General features: G+C 46.1%; 1 protein-coding gene across 1 annotated transcript in view; it reads right to left on the bottom strand.

Annotated features, from left to right (window-relative positions):
* Positions 1 to 20,766, bottom strand: part of LOC140424759 (WD repeat-containing protein 48-like) — a 127,271-nt gene extending 106,505 nt beyond the window's left edge. Inside the window, exon 1 of the mRNA XM_072508139.1 lies at positions 20,689 to 20,766. Within this exon, the coding sequence (XP_072364240.1) occupies positions 20,689 to 20,736 (48 nt within the window). The 5' untranslated portion in view covers positions 20,737 to 20,766. The remainder of the gene's footprint in view (positions 1 to 20,688) is intronic.
* Positions 20,767 to 21,775: the final 1,009 nt, after the last annotated feature.

The following is a 21,775-nucleotide window of genomic DNA, read 5'->3' as shown; positions in this document are numbered from 1 at the left end:
TAGTGTCTAAAATTGCCCTTAGTGTTGGGTAGGGTTACTGGATTATGGGGATAGGGTGGAGGTGTGGGCTTGGGTAGGGTGCTCTTTCCAAGAGCCGGTGCAGACTCGATGGGCTGAATGGCCTCCTACTGCACTGTAAATTCTATGATTCTATGAAAAAGGCAGCTCACCACCACCTTCTCAAGGGCAATGAAGGATGGGTAATAAACTCTGGCCTAGCCAGTGCCCACTTCCCATGAACAATAATAAGAAATTAGATCAGAATACAGCATACTGATACCATATATTAACAGTTATTCACATTATGCAAGTAGTGGAATAAGTACAAATCCCAATATTAAATTATTTGAAGTGAAAATTAATTTGTGGATTGTTTCTAAAACTGGCATTCTAACTCTTCAAAACAGCTTTTGAATCCTTTTGCCTCCCGTTGTAACTCATTTAAAAGCAAACAATGATTTAATCTTTAATAAATCATCCATTTCTTAAGAGGTGTCATTATATTTTCCACTTTACGATGAGCTATCCAAGCATGCATCAGAAAGCACTTCATATTAATGGAGCACTTAAACTGTTCTCCACGGGGTAAATATCCATAGAAGATAACATAATGGCCTGGGTCTTGCTGTAATAATGACGACGAAGGTATCAGCACTCGCTGTTATTGGGAAAACATCTGGTGGAGATTTTGCCATCCCCACACATACAATAAAGTCAGAAATCCACAAGCTGCTGTCAGAGTTTCCCACTCCTTCCTCAGTTGTAGCCCTTGCCACTAGATTTTATCGTTGAAAATACCGCATTGTCATGAATCTTGGATATTTGGCCAAAAAGTCAGGATTTGTCCATTTAGGAATAAGTGTGTTTTTAAATAGCATAATTCGTGATGTTTACTGTGGAACAACCACTTAGGCCCTGAAAAGTTAATTTTACATGTGGGGGACGCATTCCCTCAAGAAAATATTACATTGAATTTTTAACTTCTTCTATTCTTCTTTTATCTCTCTTAATCCCCACTACATGCCCCAATCTTTATTTCACTTCCCATACATGATTTAAATGTCACTTACATTTCCTTTAGTCTAAAAATAAAATCCTGCTGTAGTCTCTGCAAGTCTCAGTGAGGATACTTCAATATTATAGGGCACAGTGGATGGCACTGTTGTTTCACAGTGCCAGGGACCCGGGTTTGATTCCCGTCTTGGGCCACTGTCTGCACGGGTTTCCTCCGTACTCCAATTTCCTCCCGGTGCTCCAATTTCCTCCCACAAGTCCCAAAAGACGTGCTTGTTAGGTGAATTGAACATTCGGAATTCTCCCTCAGTGCACCTGAACGTGGCGACTAGGGGATTTTCACAGTAACTTCATTGCAGTGCTAATGTAAGCCTACTTGCGACACTAATAAAGATTATCATTAATTGAAGAGCCTCGATGTTGCATGCCTTGTTCACATGCACCACTGATCCTCTGTGGAGGATAGATACGGAGATTTCTACTGACAAGCCTGCAAAAACTGTCTTTGCCGTGGAGAGAACATTGCACGCCACTACAAGTTATCCTGACATATATTAAAGTGAATCACTTAATGTGATTTCGACTATACACAGCATAGGACCCAATTATGAGATGTAAAAATGTATTGCATTGGAACCAATACAATTCATCTTCCCTTCACACTTAGGAATTGCATCTTCAATAATCACTCATTTTTATTTTTATTAATGAGTTGCATGTTTAATTCTATCTTTTAAGAGGAGATGAGAATCAATCGTTTCAGCAGCTGAAAAGCACCACTGATTTCTTGAATCATTTCATCCTTCCAAATGTCAAAAGTATTTTTGCATTCCAAGAAGCTTTGAAGTTGGCAGGTTGTTCACCCAGGACTCAAAATATTTTGATCTCCACAGTACTGAAGCAAACTACAGAACACATTTACACACACCCAAGAAATGTTTGTACAGGAGCTAGCAAGTTATTTTTATATTTACATTACATGAAATTTATAGTGCAGAAATAGGCTTTCATCTCATCTTAGTAAGACATCTTTCCAATCCGTTCGCCCTCATACACGTACCTAGTTTCGGCCTTAAATACATCGCTGCTATTCACTTCAACCATTTCATGGAGTACTGGTATCCACATTCTAAGCACTCTGTACTATTAAAACAATTTTAGTAACCATTGATGAAGTGACTGCCCTTAACCTCAAGGCAGCATTCGACCAAGTGTGGCAGCTTGGAGGCCTGGCAAAATTGGAGTCAATGGGATCGGGAATCATATAGAGTACAACGGAAGATGGTTGTGGGAGGAAATCATCTCAGTCCTGGAACATCGCTGCAGGGATACCTCAGGGTGGTGTGCTAGGTCTTTAGCCTCTTCATCAATGCCCTTCCCCTCATCATGAGGTCAGAAGCGGGGATGTCCGTGGATGATTAGGCACTGTTCATAGCTGGCATGGGCACTGACAAGGTGCCAGGTTGGCAGTGCCAAGCTGGCATTTTTTGCGCACACACGATCGGGCCAGGATTGCTCTGTGTGGGTGTTTGGGGGGGGGGGGGGGGGGGGGGGGGGGGGGGGGGGGGGGGAGGTGCTGGACAGGGACCTTCCCATATTGTGTTCGGGCGGGGGGAGGTAGGAGATTGTTTCGGGGGCCTCGGAGATCGGGACCCCATTTATATATGGTGTCTTGATTTCTCACTACAATGGGGAATTCCGGCGTGAGGATATCCCACTGTAAAAAACGGGGTGATGTACAGTCTCGGCGTTGAATAGCCACATGTTTCTCCACACTGCGAGTGCTGGGTAAACATACAGCTAAACAGGCTCACTAGGGGACTTTGTTCCTTTTTGGAAGAATCGCGCTCGTATTTTCTACCCGACACCTGTCAAAAGCACAATTATTCTTCCTAAATTTCTTTCCCCCTTTTCATCCAGGGAGCTCTGGATTTGTTTGCCCTATCTTTCCCCTTTAAGGGAAAATACCTTGACTGTGTCTGGACCATTCTTGTTTCGAAGGTAGCCCATTGTTCAGCTAGTTTTCCCACAAACCTTTCACGTCAGTCTAACCAGCTCAGCTCCATTTTTACCCCGTTGAAGTCGGCTCTCTCCCAGTTAATTATTTTTACACTGGACTGCTTATTATCCTTTTCCATCATTCTAAACTTTAATATGATAATCACTGCCTTTAAAAACACTTGTCTTTGCAGGGGCAGGCCAGTCGATTTCGGCGTGAGAACAGCTGGTGAGTCAGTTTCAGCGGGAGCAGTGCGGAAGTGGCTGCTGGGAGGCAAGCCTGTCCTTCAAAAACACTTATCTTTGCAGGGGCAGGCCAGTCGATTTCGGCGGGAGTGGAGCTGGCTGGTTAGTCAATTTCAGCGGGAGCTGTGCGGAAGTGGCTGCTGGGAGGTAAGTCTGTCCTTTAAAAACACTTGTCTTTGCAGGGGCAGGCCAGTCGATTTCGGCGGGAGAACAGCTGGTGAGTCAGTTTCAGCGGGAGCAGTGCGGAAGTGGCTGCTGGGAGGTAAGTCTGTCCTTTAAAAACACTTGTCTTTGCAGGGGCAGGCCAGTCGATTTCGGCGGGATTGGAGCTGGCTGGTTAGTCAATTTCAGCGGGAGCTGAAAATTTTTTAAAATTTTAGTGTTTAAGGCGGGAACAGGAAGTCGACCCGCGGACTTCTGGGAAGACCCTCACCAATAAATTCTGGTGGAGAGGAAACCCGAGACACTACACGTGTAGTGTCTCCCACCCGCCCTCCTCCTCTAACCTAATAATAAAACCCTTTGGTGTGAGGTAAGTACCATATTTTATTATTATTAATTTATTTTTTATAAAAAATTTAATTTAGTTGTTAGCCAGATCTTGGTAGAAAGTTAGAGGGATGGCAGGGAAGGGAGTGCAATGTTCCTCCTGCAGGATGTTTGAGGTGAGGGATGCAGTTAGTGTCCCTGCTGATTTTACCTGCAGGAAGTGCTACCATCTCCAGCTCCTCCAAGACCGAGTTAAGGAACTGGAGCTGGAGTTGGAAGAACTTCGGATCATTCGGGAGGCAGAGGGGGTCATAGATAGCAGCTTCAGGGAATTAGTTACACCAAAGATTGGAGATAGGTGGGTAACTGTAAGAGGGACTGGGAAAAAGCAGTCAGTGCAGGGATCCCCTGCGGTCGTTCCCCTGAGAAACAAGTATACCGCTTTGGATACTTGTGGGGGGGACGACTTACCAGGGGTAAGCCATGGGGTACGGGCCTCTGGCACGGAGTCTGTCCCTGTTGCTCAGAAGGGAAGGGGGGAGAGGAGCAGAGCATTAGTAATTGGGGACTCTATAGTCAGGGGCACAGATAGATTTTGTGGGAGCGTGAGAGGCTCACGTTTGGTATGTTGCCTCCCAGGTGCAAGGGTACGTGATGTCTCGGATCGTGTTTTCCGGGTCCTTAGGGGGGAGGGGGAGCAGCCCCAAGTCGTGGTCCACATTGGCACTAACGACATAGGTAGGAAAGGAGACAAGGATGTCAGGCAGGCTTTCAGGGAGCTAGGATGGAAGCTCAGAACTAGAACAAACAGAGTTGTTATCTCTGGGTTGTTGCCCGTGCCACGTGATAGTGAGATGAGGAATAGGGAGAGAGAGCATTTAAACACGTGGCTACAGGGATGGTGCAGGCGGGAGGGATTCAGATTTCTGGATAACTGGGGCTCTTTCTGGGGAAGGTGGGACCTCTACAGACAGGATGGTCTACATCTGAACCTGAGGGGCACAAATATCCTGGGGGGGGAGATTTGTTAGTGCTTTTTGGGGGGGTTTAAACTAATGCAGCAGGGGCATGGGAACCTGGATTGTAGTTTTAGGGTAAGGGAGAATGAGAGTATAGAGGTCAGGAGCACAGATTTGACGTTGCAGGAGGGGGCCAGTGTTCAGGTAGGTGGTTTGAAGTGTGTCTACTTCAATGCCAGGAGTATACGAAACAAGGTAGGGGAACTGGCAGCATGGGTTGACATCTGGGACTTCGATGTTGTGGCCATTTCGGAGACATGGATAGAGCAGGGACAGGAATGGATGTTGCAGGTTCCGGGGTTTAGGTGTTTTAGTAAGCTCAGAGAAGGAGGCAAAAGAGGGGGCGGTGTGGCGCTGCTAGTCAAGAGCAGTATTACGGTGGTGGAGAGGATGCTAGATGGGGACTCTACTTCCGAGGTTGTATGGGCTGAAGTTAGAAACAGGAAAGGAGAGGTCACCCTGTTGGGAGTTTTTTATAGGCCTCCTAATAGTTCTAGGGATGTAGAGGAAAGGATGGCGAAGATGATTCTGGATAAGAGCCAAAGTAACAGGGTAGTTATTATGGGAGACTTTAACTTTCCAAATATTGACTGGAAAAGATATAGTTCGAGTACAATAGATGGGTCGTTTTTTGTACAGTGTGTGCAGGAGGGTTTCCTGAAACAATATGTTGATAGGCCAACAAGAGGAGAGGCCACGTTGGATTTGGTTTTGGGTAATGAACCAGGCCAGGTGTTGGATTTGGAGGTAGGAGAGCACTTTGGGGACAGTGACCACAATTTGGTGACGTTTACGTTAATGACGGAAAGGGGTAAGTATACACCGCAGGGCAAGAGCTATAGCTGGGGGAAGGGCAATTATGATGCCATTAGACTTGACTTGGGGGGGGGGGATAAGGTGGAGAAGTAGGCTGCAAGTGTTGGGCACACTGGATAAGTGGGGCTTGTTCAAGGATCAGCTACTGCGTGTTCTTGATAAGTATGTACCGGTCAGGCAGGGAGGAAGGCGTCGAGCGAGGGAACCGTGGTTTACCAAGGAAGTGGAATCTCTTGTTAAGAGGAAGAAGGAGGCCTATGTGAAGATGAGGTGTGAAGTTTCAGTTGGGGCGATGGATAGTTACAAGGTAGCGAGGAAAGATCTAAAGAGAGAGCTAAGACGAGCAAGGAGGGGACATGAGAAGTATTTGGCAGGAAGGATCAAGGAAAACCCAAAAGCTTTCTATAGGTATGTCAGGAATAAGCGAATGACTAGGGAAAGAGTAGGACCAGTCAAGGACAGGGATGGGAAATTGTGTGTGGAGTCTGAAGAGATAGGCGAGATACTAAATGAATATTTTTCGTCAGTATTCACTCAGGAAAAAGATAATGTTGTGGAGGAGAATGCTGAGCCCCAGGCTAATAGAATAGATGGCATTGAGGTACGGAGGGAAGAGGTGTTGGCAATTCTGGACAGGCTGAAAATAGATAAGTCCCCGGGACCTGATGGGATTTATCCTAGGATTCTCTGGGAGGCCAGGGAAGAGATTGCTGGACCTTTGGCTTTGATTTTTATGTCATCATTGGCTACAGGAATAGTGCCAGAGGACTGGAGGATAGCAAATGTGGTCCCTTTGTTCAAAAAGGGGAGCAGAGACAACCCCGGCAACTATAGACCGGTGAGCTTCACGTCTGTAGTGGGTAAAGTCTTGGAGGGGATTATAAGGGACAAGATTTATAATCATCTAGATAGGAATAATATGATCAGGGATAGTCAACATGGCTTTGTGAAGGGTAGGTCATGCCTCACAAACCTTATTGAGTTCTTTGAGAAGGTGACTGAACAGGTAGATGAGGGTAGAGCAGTTGATGTGGTGTATATGGATTTCAGCAAAGCGTTTGATAAGGTTCCCCACAGTAGGCTATTGCAGAAAATACAGAGGCTGGGGATTGAGGGTGATTTAGAGATGTGGATCAGAAATTGGCTAGCTGAAAGAAGACAGAGGGTGGTGGTTGATGGGAAATGTTCAGAATGGAGTTCAGTCACAAGTGGAGTACCACAAGGATCTGTTCTGGGGCCGTTGCTGTTTGTCATTTTTATCAATGACCTAGAGGAAGGCGCAGAAGGGTGGGTGAGTAAATTTGCAGACGATACTAAAGTTGGTGGTGTTGTCGATAGTGTGGAAGGATGTAGCAGGTTACAGAGGGATATAGATAAGCTGCAGAGCTGGGCTGAGAGGTGGCAAATGGAGTTTAATGTAGAGAAGTGTGAGGTGATTCACTTTGGAAGGAATAACAGGAATGCGGAATATTTGGCTAATGGTAAAGTTCTTGGAAGTGTGGATGAGCAGAGGGATCTAGGTGTCCATGTACATAGATCCCTGAAAGTTGCCACCCAGGTTGATAGGGTTGTGAAGAAGGCCTGTGGAGTGTTGGCCCTTATTGGTAGAGGGATTGAGTTCCGGAGTCAGGAGGTCATGTTGCAGCTGTACAGAACTCTGGTCCGGCCGCATTTGGAGTATTGCGTACAGTTCTGGTCACCGCATTATAGGAAGGACGTGGAGGCTTTGGAGCGGGTGCAGAGGAGATTTACCAGGATGTTGCCTGGTATGGAGGGAAAATCTTATGAGGAAAGGCTGATGGACTTGAGGTTGTTTTCGTTAGAGAGAAGAAGGTTAAGAGGAGACTTAATAGAGGCATACAAAATGATCAGGGGGTTAGATAGGGTGGACAGTGAGAGCCTTCTCCCGCGGATGGAAATAGCTAGCACGAGGGGACATAGCTTTAAACTGAGGGGTAATAGATATAGGACAGAGGTCAGAGGTAGGTTCTTTACGCAAAGAGTAGTGAGGCCGTGGAATGCCCTACCTGCTACAGTAGTGAACTCGCCAACATTGAGGGCATTTAAAAGTTTATTGGATAAACATATGGATGATAATGGCATAGTGTAGGTTAGATGGCTTTTGTTTCGGTGCAACATCGTGGGCCGAAGGGCCTGTACTGCGCTGTATTGTTCTATGTCTCCTAAATGTTCCCCCACTGACACTTGGGTCTCCTTGGCCCACCTCATTTCCAAGAACCAGGTCCAGCAGTGCATCCTTTCTTGTTGGATGGACACGTACTACTGTAGAAAATTTTCCTTAACATAATCTGGGAACCTTTCTCACTCTCCGCCCTTTATACTACCACTGTCCCAGTCTACATTCAGATAATTAAAGCCCTTAATTATGTTGCTTTCATCTCTCTGTAATTTCCCTGCAGATTTGTTCCTCTACATCCTCCTCACTAGTTGGTGGTCTATAGACTACACCAAGGAAAGTAATTTCACCCTTTTTGTTCCTTAGCTGCAGCCAAATTGATTCTGTCCTGAACCCTTTGGGACATCCTTTTTACCCAGCACTGTAATGCTCTCCTTCACCAATAATGTCACTCTTCGTTTCCTTCCTTTCTTATCTTTTCTGAACACCTTGCACCCAGGAATATTTAACACCCAGTCCTGTCCTTCGAGTCAGGTTTGTTATTACCACAACACTTTTCTACATTGCAATCTGCACCTGCAACTCCCTAATATTATTTACTATATTTTGCACATTCACATACATGCACAGTAACCCTGGTTTATATATTTTTACTTTCTCCCTTACTGACTTCACCTATTAACTTACTATTCTCTATACGAGTGCTATCTGTCCCTTCCGGTACTTTGTACGTTCTGGTATTCCTCTCTCATATTTCCTCTTGCCGGGTTAGTTAAAAGCCCTCCAAACATCACTAGCAAAGCGGTCCAAAACAAACTCAGTCCCAGCTCTGTCCAGATGCAGCCCATCTGCCTTGTGCAGGTGCCATCACTCCAGAGACAGTCCACTGTCCCAGGAATCTAAAGTCCTCCCTCCTGCATCATCTTTCCAGTCACATTCATCTGCCTTGTCCTCCTACTTCTGTACTCACTTGAATGTGGCACTGGAATAACCCAGACATTACTACTTTTGAGGTCTTGCTTGCTAATTTACCTAGATTCCAAAATTCTGATTCCAGGACCCCATCCCCTTTCCTACCCAAGTCATTGGTAACAATCTGGACCACAACCACTGGCTGTTCACCCTCCCCCAGAAGAATGTCCTGCAGCCGCTCTGTGACATGCATGACCCTGACCCCAAGGAGGCGACAAACCACCCTGGAGCGAGGTCTACGGCCACAGAAATACCTGTCTGTTCCCCTAACTAATGAATCCCCTATCACTATTGCTCTTCCCTTCTTCTTCCTCCCCCTTTGAACAACCGAGTTACCCGTGGTGCCACAAACCTGGCTCTGACTGTGCTCCTCTGGGAAACCAGCGCCTGCACCAGCTTCCAAAAGGGAAAGTCAATTTTAGAGTGGGACCCCAGGAGGCTTCTGCACTCCCCGCCTAGTTCTCTTGGACTGCTTGGTGGTCACCCATTCCCTATCTACCTCCAGGCTCTTAAGCTGTGACCACCTCTCAGAACATGTTATCCACGTAGCTCTCAGCCTCGCGGATGCGCCAGTGACTCCAGCCGCTGCTCCGAGGTCTGAAACCTGAAACTCGTACAGCTGACAGCACTTCCTGCACATATAAATCACTTAGCACACTCGTGGTATGCACAGATTTGCACATATCATAGGATACAGTGGTGGCACAGTGGTTCACGCTGCTGCCTCACAGCACCAGGGGCCCAGGTTCAATTCCGGCTGTGTGGAGTTTGCACGTTATCCCAGTGTCTGCGTGGGTTTCCTCCGGGTGATCCGGTTTCCTCCCACAGTCCAAAGATGTGAAGGTTAGGTGGATTAGCCATGCTAAATTGCTCCTTAGTGTCCAACGGTTAGGTGGAGTTACTGGGATACAGGGTTAGGGCGGAGGAGTGGACGTAGTTGGGGGTGCTCTTTTGGAGGGTCAGTGCAGACCTGATGGGCTGAATGGCCTCCTTTTGCACTGTAGGAATTCTATGAAATGAACCATCCCCTAGAGAGAGTACACGCATTGACTTCTCCTCAGATACTGAAGCAGTCCAAGTCTATCTGTAGCAAGACCTGTACAATATTCAGGCTTGGGCTGATAAGTGGCAAGTAATATTCCTTTCACAGAAATCATCATCTCCAACAAGAGCACATCCAGCCATCTTTTCTTGACAATCCCCCACAATCCTGGGGTGTTACCATTGACCAGAAAATGAACTGGACCCGCCATGTAAATCCTGTGGCTACAGAGCAGATCAGAAACTGGGAATTCTGAGGCAGGCAATTGGCAAAAGAAGCAATGAAGATGTGAGGAGAAACATTTTCATCGTTTAGATCTGGAATGCACTGCCTGAGAGTGTGGTTGAGGTGCAATTCAGACATTCAAGAGGGAACTGGATTATTATCTGAAAAGAAAGAATGTGCAGGATTACAAGGAGAAGGTGGGGGAGTAGCACTGGGCGATTTGTTCCTTTGGAGAACCAGCAGAGGCCCAAAGGCCTCACTTCTGTGCTGTAACAATTTGGTGATTCTGAGTAACTTCCCAAAGCCGATCCACAAGTCAGTTGTGTGAAGGAATACTCTCCACTTGCCTGGTTGAGTGCAGCTCCAACAACAGGAGTAGCTAGACACCATCCAGGACAAAGCAGCACACTTGATTGGCATCCACCACCGTAAACATTGATTCCCTCCATCACCAAAGCACAATGACAGCAGTTTGTACCATCTACAAAATGCACTGCAGGGAACTCCCTCCCGAACAACATTGCAGTGTACCTGCACTACATGGACTGGTTCAGGAGGCAGCTCAGCTCACTCCACTTTCTCGAGGGCAATTAGGGACAGACAACAAACGCTGGCCTTGTTACAATGCCCACATTACATGAAAGAATGCATTTTTAAAAATCGGTTTGAATTGATTGATCAGAATTGCCCTGACCACTTCACAAAAGGTGCACTATTCTGACTTCAATCAGTTGCAGTTACATTTCAAAGCTAACCTTTTGTGAAGCACATTGCTTCAAACTTCAAAGATTATGAACGTTGAACAACTGCCAGGTAGACTGTTCGACGGCATTTAAATTTTTTTATTATCCAATAGACCAGTTTAGCCCAAAATCAGAGTAAAGTTCTGGACTTCCCAATGTTAAATTGCGCATGTTTTGCACGCCGCCTTGCCAGTACACTTGAAACAGATATTGACGTTGAATGGTTATCTGCAGCATATGGGCACAGTTTGCTCATTTATCCCAAATGTTGAGAGCCGCTGTGATGTTACCCATCAGCTCAATTTATGTCAAAAAGCCTGCAAATAACCCAAGACCAAACACCTTTGCTTCACTGTAATTATATGCATCCTCTGCAAAGTTAAATACAGATTGCCATTGGGCATGGAGCTACTGGAAGCTTCAAGCATTTTGGGGGCGAACTTTTCATAGATTATAAAGGACTATTTTATCATGCACAGTAAAACTTGGATAACATTCAGATCAACATGGCATTTACATGTCCAACCAATTTGCACATTACGCAGGATAAATTTTCACGAAGAAAATAACCAAACTAAATTAGTGGGGGCACTTTCGGTTCAAGATCGGAGGTTATGCTTTAAAACTGAAAACAAAGCAAAGGGCCAAAGCACTTGGTGCAGGACACCCACAAAGTTGAAAAGAAAAAGCGAGAGAAGACTTGTTTAATCAGAAATTAGTCATTAGTTGGTGCCAAGGCTTTTAAAAACCCAAGCTTAAGATGGAGTAGGTCCCCGGACGTCACACAAACGCATTGCACAACTAGCCTTTCAAAGCAATGGGAATGGAGGGATGAGACAAATGCGAATGATCCACATTTGGGGTTTTGAAGGACAAAGTAAGTTGAAGAAATATCACTATAGTAAAAAACAAAATAAAAATCAATATCAGTAAGAAGTGAGAGAATTTAGATGATGGGGTGAAAGTGGAGATATTTCATTAAAAAAAGCTTTGGCTGCATTCCAGCCAAGAGAGAGAGGTGTGCTAAACAAACCACTCCAAATGCAGGTACAATAATATTCAAGTCTTTGGTGGAGAAAGCTAAAAGTTGTTGGTTGGTTTTGAAATACAGGAAGAACCATCTGATGTCAAAGGAATTTGATTTTCAGGATTCCACTGGAGTGCACAGAGACGCAAGGGTTACCAATTCTGTCATTCAGATCAGAGAACTGAATAATGTTGGAGAACATAGAGTGGGGAATGGGGTTGGCAGCTGAATGCAGAAAAATTACTGGTTTGGAAAAAGGAATAGAGTGGGAAAGAAAGACGGGAAGTGGCTGGGGGATGGGAGATCAGGAGAAGACATGCACAAAGCCGAGGGAGCAAATTTATAATAATAATAACCTTTTATTGTCACAAGTACAAAGTTACTGTGAAAACCATCTAGTCGCCACATTCCGTCGCCTGTTCAAGTAAGCTGATACAGGAATTGAACCCGCGCTGCTGGCCTTTTTCTGCATCACTGAGCTAAACCAACCCTTCTAAGATGAGGATGTAAAGTTTTAAGCATAGTTCGAAGGTAGGGTAATGTGCGAGTAACTTATAGCATTTGCACTGCCAGTTTGTCAAAACCTTTGGCGATGTCTATGGTATTGCATAATTCACTAATGTGCTAACAGCAGACATCTAGAGGCAAGCTTCAGAGTGAAACAGACATGCTGAAAACTATAAAAGCATGAATTATCTAAAAACTTTCAAAATGACGATAATTTGACCTAACAGCAGCGGTGACCTTACAGAATGCAATTTGTAACTTTGAGGAGGGCTGTTTTAATCCTTTGAAATGAAAAATTGCTTATTGTCACAAGTAGACTTCAATGAAGTTACTGTGAAAAGCCCCTAGTCGCCACATTCCGGCGTCTGTTCGGGGAGGCTGGTACGGGAATTGAACCGTGCTGCTGGCCTGCCTTGGTCTGCTTTAAAAGCCAGTGATTTAGCCCAGTGAGCTAAACCTGCCTTGGTAAGAATAGAAGAAATTTAAACATGGAGTTGCTGGAAAGCTGGGTACAGATTTGATAGGCGTATAGAATTTGCAGGAGGAAACTTGAAAAGGAAATTAGGAGAGCAAAAAGGGGGCATGAAAGGATGTTGGCAGGTAAAATAAAGGAAAATCCAAAGTTGCTTTACAAGTGCATTACGGGTAAACGGATAACTAGGGAAAGAGTACGGTCCATTGAGAACCACGGTGGCAATTTGTGTGCGGAGCCGGAGGATGTCAGTAGGGTTCTAAATGAATACTTTGCGTCGGTGTTCACTAGTGAGGGGGACGATGTGGATGCAGAAATCAAGGAGAAGGACTGTGATAAAATTAAAGAGATTGGTATAGACAGAGGGGAGGTTCTGAGTGGTCTGCCAAGCTTAAACTTTTATAAATTTCCAGGGCCAAATGAAATGCATCCCAGGCTGCTGAGTCAGGCAAGGGAAGAAATAGCACAGGTTCTAGCAATAATTTTCAATTGCTCTCTGGCCACAGGAGGACTGGAGGACAGCCAATGTGGTACCATTATTCTAGAAGGGAGGGAGGAATCAACCAGGAAACTACATGCCAGTCAGTCTAACTCAGTGGTGGGGAAACCATTGGAATATTCCAAGAGACAGAATTAGTCTGCATTTGGAGAGGCAGGGATTAACCAAGAACTTTGCTTTTGACCAATTTGGTTGAATTTTCCAAGAGGTGAGCAGCTGTGTAGATGAGGACAATGCATTTGATGTAATCTACTTGATATGGTCCCACATGGGAGACTGATAGCAATGGTAAGCGCTCATGGGATCAAAGGAAATTTAACAAATTGGGTGCAGAATCCGCTGAGTGGCAGGAAGGAGGGTGACGGTCGAGGGGTGCTTTTCTGACTGGAAGCCTGTGACCAGTGGGATCCTGAAGGGATAAGTGTTGAGGCCCTAGATGTGGTTTGGCGCTAAGAAGGCAGGACTAGCAAAGATGAACAACAGGGTTCAACCTCTCCTCCCTGGACCTCGTTCTCACGAAACAAAACTCCCTATAACCCACATTTCCTTAAGTCGGAGTCATAGAATGCCTACAGTGCTGGAGGCCATTCAGCCCATCGAGTCTGCACCGAGCTTCCGAAAGTGCACCCCAACCAGGCCCCCACCCTATCCCTGCGAGGGAATGGACTGGGCTCCATAGCTAAACTGGTGGAGGAAGCCAGGGAAGATTTTAGGAGGTGGGATACACTGCGCTTAACGTTGGCTGGGCGGTTCAAGTGGTGAAAATGAATATTCTGCCGAGGTTCTTGTTTATCTTTAAGGCTTTCCTGTTCTTTATATCAAAGGCCTATTTTCGGAAAATGGACAGGATCATCTCGGACTTTGTATGGGCGGGGAAGGTGCCGAGGGTGGGGAGGATCCTGCTACAGAGGCAGAGGGAAGGGTTGGCATTTCCGGACTTTCTTCATTATTGTCGGGTGGCGAATGTGGACAAGGTGCGGCAGTGGTGGGAAGGAGAGGGGCTGGAGTGGGTTAGGATAGACGGGGAATCTTGTAAGGGGCCTAGTTTGAGGGCTATGATGATGGCAGCATTGCCAATGGCTCCGAGAAGGTATTCAAGGAGCCCAGTGGTGCAGTCCACGGTGAAGATATGGAATCAGCTGAGGAGGCCTTTTAGGATGGAAGGGATGTTGCTGTTAACGCTGCTGTGCGAGAATCATGGGTTTGAGCCGGGGGGGATGGATAGTGTATACAAGTGGTGGAGGGAAGTGGGGCTGGTCAAGGTGAGGGATTTGTATTTGGAGGAAGGGTTCAGCAGTCTGGAGGAGCTAAGGGAGAGGGTAGAGCTGCCGAGGGGTAGCGAGTTCAGATATCTGCAGGTTCGAGACTTTGCACGAAAGGTCTGGAGGGGGTTCCCTAGGTTGCCTCAATACACTCTGCTGGAGCGACTGCTGCTTCCGGATGCGGAAGGGGAGGGAAAAATTGGGGATATATACAAGTGGCTGGGGGAGCAGAGAGGTGAGTGGGTGGTGAAGATCAAGGAGAAATGGGAAGCGCAGTTGGGAATGGAGATCAATTGGGGAGTATGGAGTGAGGCACTGCGAAGGATAAAAGGGGACCTCCTCTTGTGCAAGAATGAGCCTGCAACCCCACCTAACCCGCACATCCCGGGAAACTAAGAGGCAATTTACCAAACCTGCACATCTTTGGACAGTGGGCGGAACCAGAGCACTCGGAGGAAACCCACGCAGACACGGGGAGAAAGTGCAAACTCCACAGTCAGCCAGCCAAGGCCGGAATTTTACCCAGGTGCCTGGCGCTGTAAGGCAGCTGTGCTAACCACTGTGCCACCTTGGCACCCATCTTTAGGAATGACTGCAAATGGTTGACTTCCAGCATTGTCCCCCTGTCAAAACTGACATAGCCTCTCTCAAAAAAGAGTAAAAGAAAACTTGTTTTTAATTCCTGTTCTCACTAACCATTGCATCATCTCCATTTGTCTTTTTTCTCGCCCAAGTCCATGAACATGTTTGCCCCTTTTAGCACCATGCCCATTCCAGCCTGAATGTCTCCAATTAGGAGACCCCCCCAACCCCCCCTGTCGCAATGCACTAAAATTGCCTGACCAAAGTCACAAACAACCAGTGTGATGATGCATCAACTCTCAGCTTTACCGCTTGACAATTTTTGATACAGTTGACCTTTCCTCAACACTTCGCTTCCATTCTCCACAACCATCAAATTGCCCTTACATTCTGTCACTCGGAACTTGCCCATCATAGCTAGACCATCTCCAGCAATGGCTTCTCTCCCCAGCCAACCAGCTGTACTTCCCATCAACCATTCATCCTGAATCTTTTTATCCAAATGCTGTCTTTTGGCCTAATCAACGAGCTCTGCTTCCGGGCAGATCAGCTACTGCCACTCATCTCTACCACTCCGCCACCTCACTTGAACCATCCACTGGTTGTCAAACCGTATGCCTGACATCAAGTCTTCCTGCTGGTAAACCTTGGGGCTCATGCTACCATGATTTTGAGTATTTTAGAACTATTCAGGATTAAGTAAATATAAAATCATCAAATACCTTTTGCGTCAAAACTGAAAATCTGAGGAAATGTTTGCCTATCAGCAACCTTTTCAGTGTTGTAATTAATTTAAAAGGAGAGGGAGACATTTCAAATGGGAACTGAAAAGCATCACAATTCTCATTCTTACCCTTTTATAAAAATTACATTTCAGCTCATTTCATTCCAAATGAAATGGGGGCAGCACGGTAGCACAGTGGTTAGCATTGTGGCTTCACAGTGCCTGGGTACCAGGTTTGATTCCCGGCTTGGGTCACTGTCTGTGCCGAGTCTGCACGTTCTCCCTGTGTCGACGTGCGTTTCCTCCAGGTGCTCTGGTTTCCTTCCACAAGTCCTGAAGGACGTGCTGTTAGGTAATTTGGACATTCGGAATTCTCCCTCTGTGTACCCGAACAGGCGCCGGAATGTGGTGACTAGGGGCTTTCACAGTAACTTCATTGCAGTGTTAATGTAAGCCTATTTGTGACAAAGATTATTATTATTATAAATGCTTCTGCCTCTTGAAACTCCAGATTTGAAGTAGGTAGGGATTACGGCCTGACAAATGTTGCAAAGTGTTCAATTTTCTGGAGAATACCTTTGTACAATACCCTTTCAGTCCCATCTCTTATAACTTTGTGGATCTTCAGAAGCTGCAAAATAAAATAACTATACTTTTCCCTGGTAGCGTAGGGGTTTTTACTTCTGATGGGCAGCATGGTTGCTGCAGGCTTGGAGGGCCGAATGGCCTGTTCCTATGCTGTAATTTTCTTTGTATAACTACCCCTTTTAGACACATCATATCCTACGTGATTGATGTTCATTACCCATGCTGCTTCAAACATCAAAATATTCAGTTTTTTCAGATTGGTCCAAGAGCTCATTTGGGACTCCAGTTCATGGTCAAAGCCAAATTTACAAAGCCTCAATTCCCATTCTGTAACAGAACTAAACACTGAATCACAATTAATCACATTTTCCCCAAAAGGTGCCACATCTGTCTGTGTGGAGTTTGCACTTTCTCCCAGTGTCTGCGTGGGTTTCCTCCGGGTGCTCCGGTTTCTTACCACAGTTCAAAGATGTGCAGGTTAGGTGGATTAGCCGTGCTAAATTGCTCCCTAGTGTCCAGGGATGTGTAGGTTAGGCTAAGGGGTTATTGGGCTAAGGTGGGGAAGTGGGCTGGGTGTAGTACTCTTTTAGAGGGTCAGTGCAGACTCGATGGGCCGAATGCCTTCCTTCTGCGCTGTAGGGATTCTATGATTCTAGTGCACCCCCTGCACATAGGGATACTATGGTCTACCTAACAAGCTCATTCAAACCCTGACCTTCAACAACTAAACGAGGAAAGTCAATACTTCACCTCAGAAAAATATTAATACATCTAGAACTCTTGGGCATTCTGATTAAATTGTCCTTCTAATTGTCTTATCTTTCAGTATTGTGTAAAATCTTTCCATCTGTGTGCCCTGAGCTTTTAAAATTGGGCTACATTCACCTTGTTACATCAAATAAATGAAAATCTTGTGTAACAAGATGTTGAAGCGGTCAGTGTGAATTAATATGACGATAATTTGATTTTTCACAATTCAGAGAAGGTGGCATCCTCCAAAGTTCAGGGAGATACTGCAAAGACGCAGTTAACACATTCTTAAGCTGCAAGCTTAATAGTGTGCTGGATTAGGAGTGCTGCATTCTGGCTAGTGCAATCAGCAGACTGACAACACAAGGTGATACAATGTCACGGGATCTAGGGTACTGCAGTGATATACAGTATTTGTCACTGACAGTAGGTGAAGCACTTGCTCCCACAAACTATTGCAGACTCAAAGAATCTCAGCTGTGACAATGGTACCTAAACCTCGGCATAATAAGGCACAGAGCTAAGAAAGCACTGTGCTACAAACAGGTGTACAATGACATTCAAAGTTGCCAGGTTGCATTAAAAAATGCTCTGGTGACAGCAAAGAATCTGACAGCACAAGAGGCAGTCATTCGGCCCGTTGTGCCCAGAACTGTCCCAACTTAATCCCACAACTCAGTGCATGTCCTTGCATTCGAGCAGCCCAAGAGGAGATTTGATAGAGGTGTTCAAAATCTTGAGGGTGCTGGACAGTGTAGATCAGGAGAAACTGTTCTCGCTCGTATAAGGATTGACAACAAAGGGATTTAAAGAGATTTGTAAAATAAGCAAATGCAATGTGAGGAAAACTTTGTTCACACAGCGAGTGGTTCAGGTCTGGAATGCATTGCCTGAAGTGCAGTGGAGGCAGGTTCAATAGAGGCATTCCAGAAGGCACTAGATGCTTATTTGAATTGAAACAATGTGCAGGGATACAGAGAAAAAGGCTAGAGAATGGTGCTTACTCATTCGGCAAACCGTGCAGTCACGACAGGCCGCATGTCCTCCTTCTGCATCATAACAATCTCTGCAAAGGCTACCAGACCTGAGTATTTCCAAGTTTCTGGTTTTATCAGCTTCTTCAATTGCTCCACATGCTTCAAGTCCTAAGTAACATCTTTGCAAGTCTTATCATAGAATAGAATTTACAGTGCAGAAGGAGGCTGTGCCAGCCCTCAGAAAAAGCATCCCACTTAAAGCCCACACATCTCCCCCATCCCCGCAACCCCACCCAACCCTTTTGGACACTAAGGGCAATTTAGAATGGCCAATCCACCTAACCTGCACATCTTTGGATCGTGGGAGGAAACGAGAGCACCCGGAGGAAACCCATGCAGACACGGGGAGAACGTGCAGACTCCACACAGACAGTGACCCAAGCCAGGAATCGAACCTGGGAAGCAACAATGCTAACCACTATGCTACTATGCCGCTCTTCGTCTGCATACCCCGTGCCTAAAATGGGGTGCCCAGAATTATCTAGTACAGCACAACATCGAGGGCCGAAGGGCCTGTTCTGTGCTGTACTGTTCTATGATCTATGAATACTCCAGCTGAGGGCAAACTAGTGATTTCTAAAGCTTTTGCATGATTTCCTTGTATTCAGTGAATTTCCCCTGAATGTGGAACAATGACTAGCTCAGAAACTTGTGGGATTCTAACAAAAAATACTTTGTGGGTATGAAGAAATTCATAAATTCCCTGACAAGACACTTAAGGATTTATGAATGTCACTGGAACCCAGAGGATTTTGTGTAGCTGAAAACTGACTATAAGAATTACTTTTGCATCATCAGCTAAATGAATGGAAAAGTAAACCATAACGTTCATCGCAATACCTGGTTTAATGATGTTTGCCACAGACCAGTTATTTATAATAATAATAATCTTTGTCACAAGTAGGCTTACATTAACAGTGCAATGAAGTTACCATAAAAAAACCCTAGTCGCCAATTCCGGCACCTGTTCGGCTTCACAGAGGGAGAATTCAGAATGTCCAAATTACCGAACAGCATGTCTTTCAGGACTTGTGGAAGGAAACCGGAGCACCTGGAGGAAACCCATGCAGACACAGGGAGAACATTCAGACTCCACACAGCGCACAAACCCCGGAATCGAACCTGGGACCCTGGAGCTGTGAAGCAATAATGCTAACCACTGTGCTACCGTGCCGCCATAAGTACAAGCTGTTGTTGTTTGTTGCACAAACTTTACAAAATTTTCTACTTTGTGGCTATAAAGCACCCCCCCCCCGCCCACCCGCCATTGCTATGCATCTTACTCATCTGCAAAGATTTGTACAAATTTCTCTTAAACAATGGTCTCTACTTCAGTCAATATTTGTGACAATACAATACACTCCATATTCTGCTTTTCTACAGAGAGGGTGTTAGGAACATAGAAAGTAGGAGCAGGAGGGGGCCATTCGGCCCTTTGAGCCTGCTCATCCATTCATTGTGATCATGGCTGATCATCCAACTCAATCATTATCATAACCTGATCCCACCTTCCCCTCCTATATCCTTTAACCTACTCCGTCCTAAGTGTTATATCTAACTGTTTCTTGAAAACATATAATGTTTTGGCCTCAACTACTTTCTGTGGTAGCGAATTCCAACCACTCTCTGAGTGAAAAGATTTCTCCTCATCTCTGTCCTAAACAGTCTACCCTGTATCCTCAGACTGTGACCCCTGGTTCTGGATATTTGGAAATACAACATTTTTTAAATACATCAAAACGGAAGTTGTTATTACACAACTGGAGTTGTATTCCCATGGACGCTTTCAGCAGAATCACATTTTGTACAGCGGAGGAGGGGGCCATTTGGTCTCCAGATGAGCAATTTACTTAGTGCCATTCTCCCAACTTCTCAGAACATCAAAGCGAGATAACACAAGGACCATTACTGATGCAAGCATTTGGAGGTAACAAATAGCAAGCATCCCACAAGCACAACGACATACTAAAAGTAAAGTTAATAAAATTTACAGCACGGAAACAGGCCAAGCCACTCTGCTTGTGCCCCCTCGCCCTACACCAATTTCCCAACAGCGATGGGTAAATCCTGCTGATAAAATTTGTAGGTGCGGTTAATAATTACCGCCGCATAAAAACGCAAATCCCAAGGAGACAACCGCACATCTGCAGAGTTCCCATCTTGTGCGATCGGAACGAATTCACTGGAGAAAATACTTGGAAGATGATGATTGAGCTGGAGCAAGTGAACATACGGAAAGATTGAAGGGGACTAAAAGATGGTCCAGGTGGAGATTCCACTGTTTTTCAAACGGGCACGGGTTTATTGAAGATTGAAATAAGATATAAATTAATGGGGTCTAGTCGAGTCCCTCCTCCTGGCAGCGGCTCCAGGCGCTGGATTTGAACAGGCTGCACAGAGGGAGCGGAGGCCGCGGGGAGCAGGCGGCCGGGCGGGGGAGAGGGGTTGCTGGAGGAAGGCGGAGACCTCGGGGGGGCTGTAGGAGCACGGGGAGCCGGGCGGAGGGTCCGGCAGCGGCGTGGTGGGCCCTGATCCTTACCTGGACTTTCCTTCGCGCCGCGGTGTTCTGCCGATGATGAGCCGCCATTTTGCATGTTGACAGCGCGACGTCACCTCCTGTGTGACGACAGAGATGTGCGCGCGCGCGGGCCCAGGGAACTGGCCAATCGGAGAGAGCGCCCGCGGAGGGAGGGGGGGAGGAGCCGGAGTCAGCAGGTGGACACCTGGACCACCTCACCTGGGGACATCCCACACACTCACCTATCCCAGTGCTTCCCAAACTATTTAATAATAATCTTTATTCGTGTCACAAGTAGACTTACATTAACACAGCAATGAAGTTACTGTGAAAATGCCCTTGTTGCCACACTCCGGCGCACCAGTTCATGGACGTTAAAGAACCGTGCCTTTTTTGCAGACTTGTGGAGTCTGTGAGCCACGCCTATGTTCAATGCCCTAGATTGCACTCCCTTTTTGGTTTCTTGACAACGTTGTTAAGATTTTGTTATCACTTAATAATAATCGCTTATTGTCACAGGTAGGCTTCAATAATGTTACTGTGAAAAGCCCCTAGTCGCCACATTCCGGCACCTGTTCGAGGAGGCCGGTACGGGAATTGGACCCGCGCTGCTGGCCTTGTTCTGGATTACAAGCCAGCTGTTTAGTCCACTGTGCTAAACCAGCCCCACTTCAGCCCCACGCTCCTGATATATGGGCATCCGGGGCGGAGGGGGGCGGGCAAGGCGGAGGGCCTTCTCATGAACCTTCTCCTGGGCCTGGCGAAACTTGACATAAACAGGTCCAGGGAGCGGGCGACCAGGGGTCATCCAACCGGACTGTCTGCCCCTCTTCCGTGGCTTTATTCACTGCCGGGTGTCCCTGGAGAGGGAGTATGCGGTGTCCATGGGCACACTTGAGGCCTTGCTCCGGTTTCCTCCCACAAGTCCCAAAAGACGTGCTTGGTAGGTGAATTGGACATTCTGAATTCTGCTTCGGTGTACACGAACAAGGCGCCGGAGTGTGGCGTGTTATAGGGCCAATCAACTAATTAGAAGAACTAAAAACTAATTAAGGGATAAATCAAAGGGGGATGCTCCTATAAAGAACACCGCAGGGGTTGGACTGCT

The sequence above is a fragment of the Scyliorhinus torazame genome, chromosome 6, assembly GCF_047496885.1.
Source record: "Scyliorhinus torazame isolate Kashiwa2021f chromosome 6, sScyTor2.1, whole genome shotgun sequence".
NCBI lineage: Eukaryota > Metazoa > Chordata > Chondrichthyes > Carcharhiniformes > Scyliorhinidae > Scyliorhinus > Scyliorhinus torazame.
Note: the sequence above shows the minus strand (reverse complement) of the source record. Positions and strands in the feature narration are given on the sequence as shown.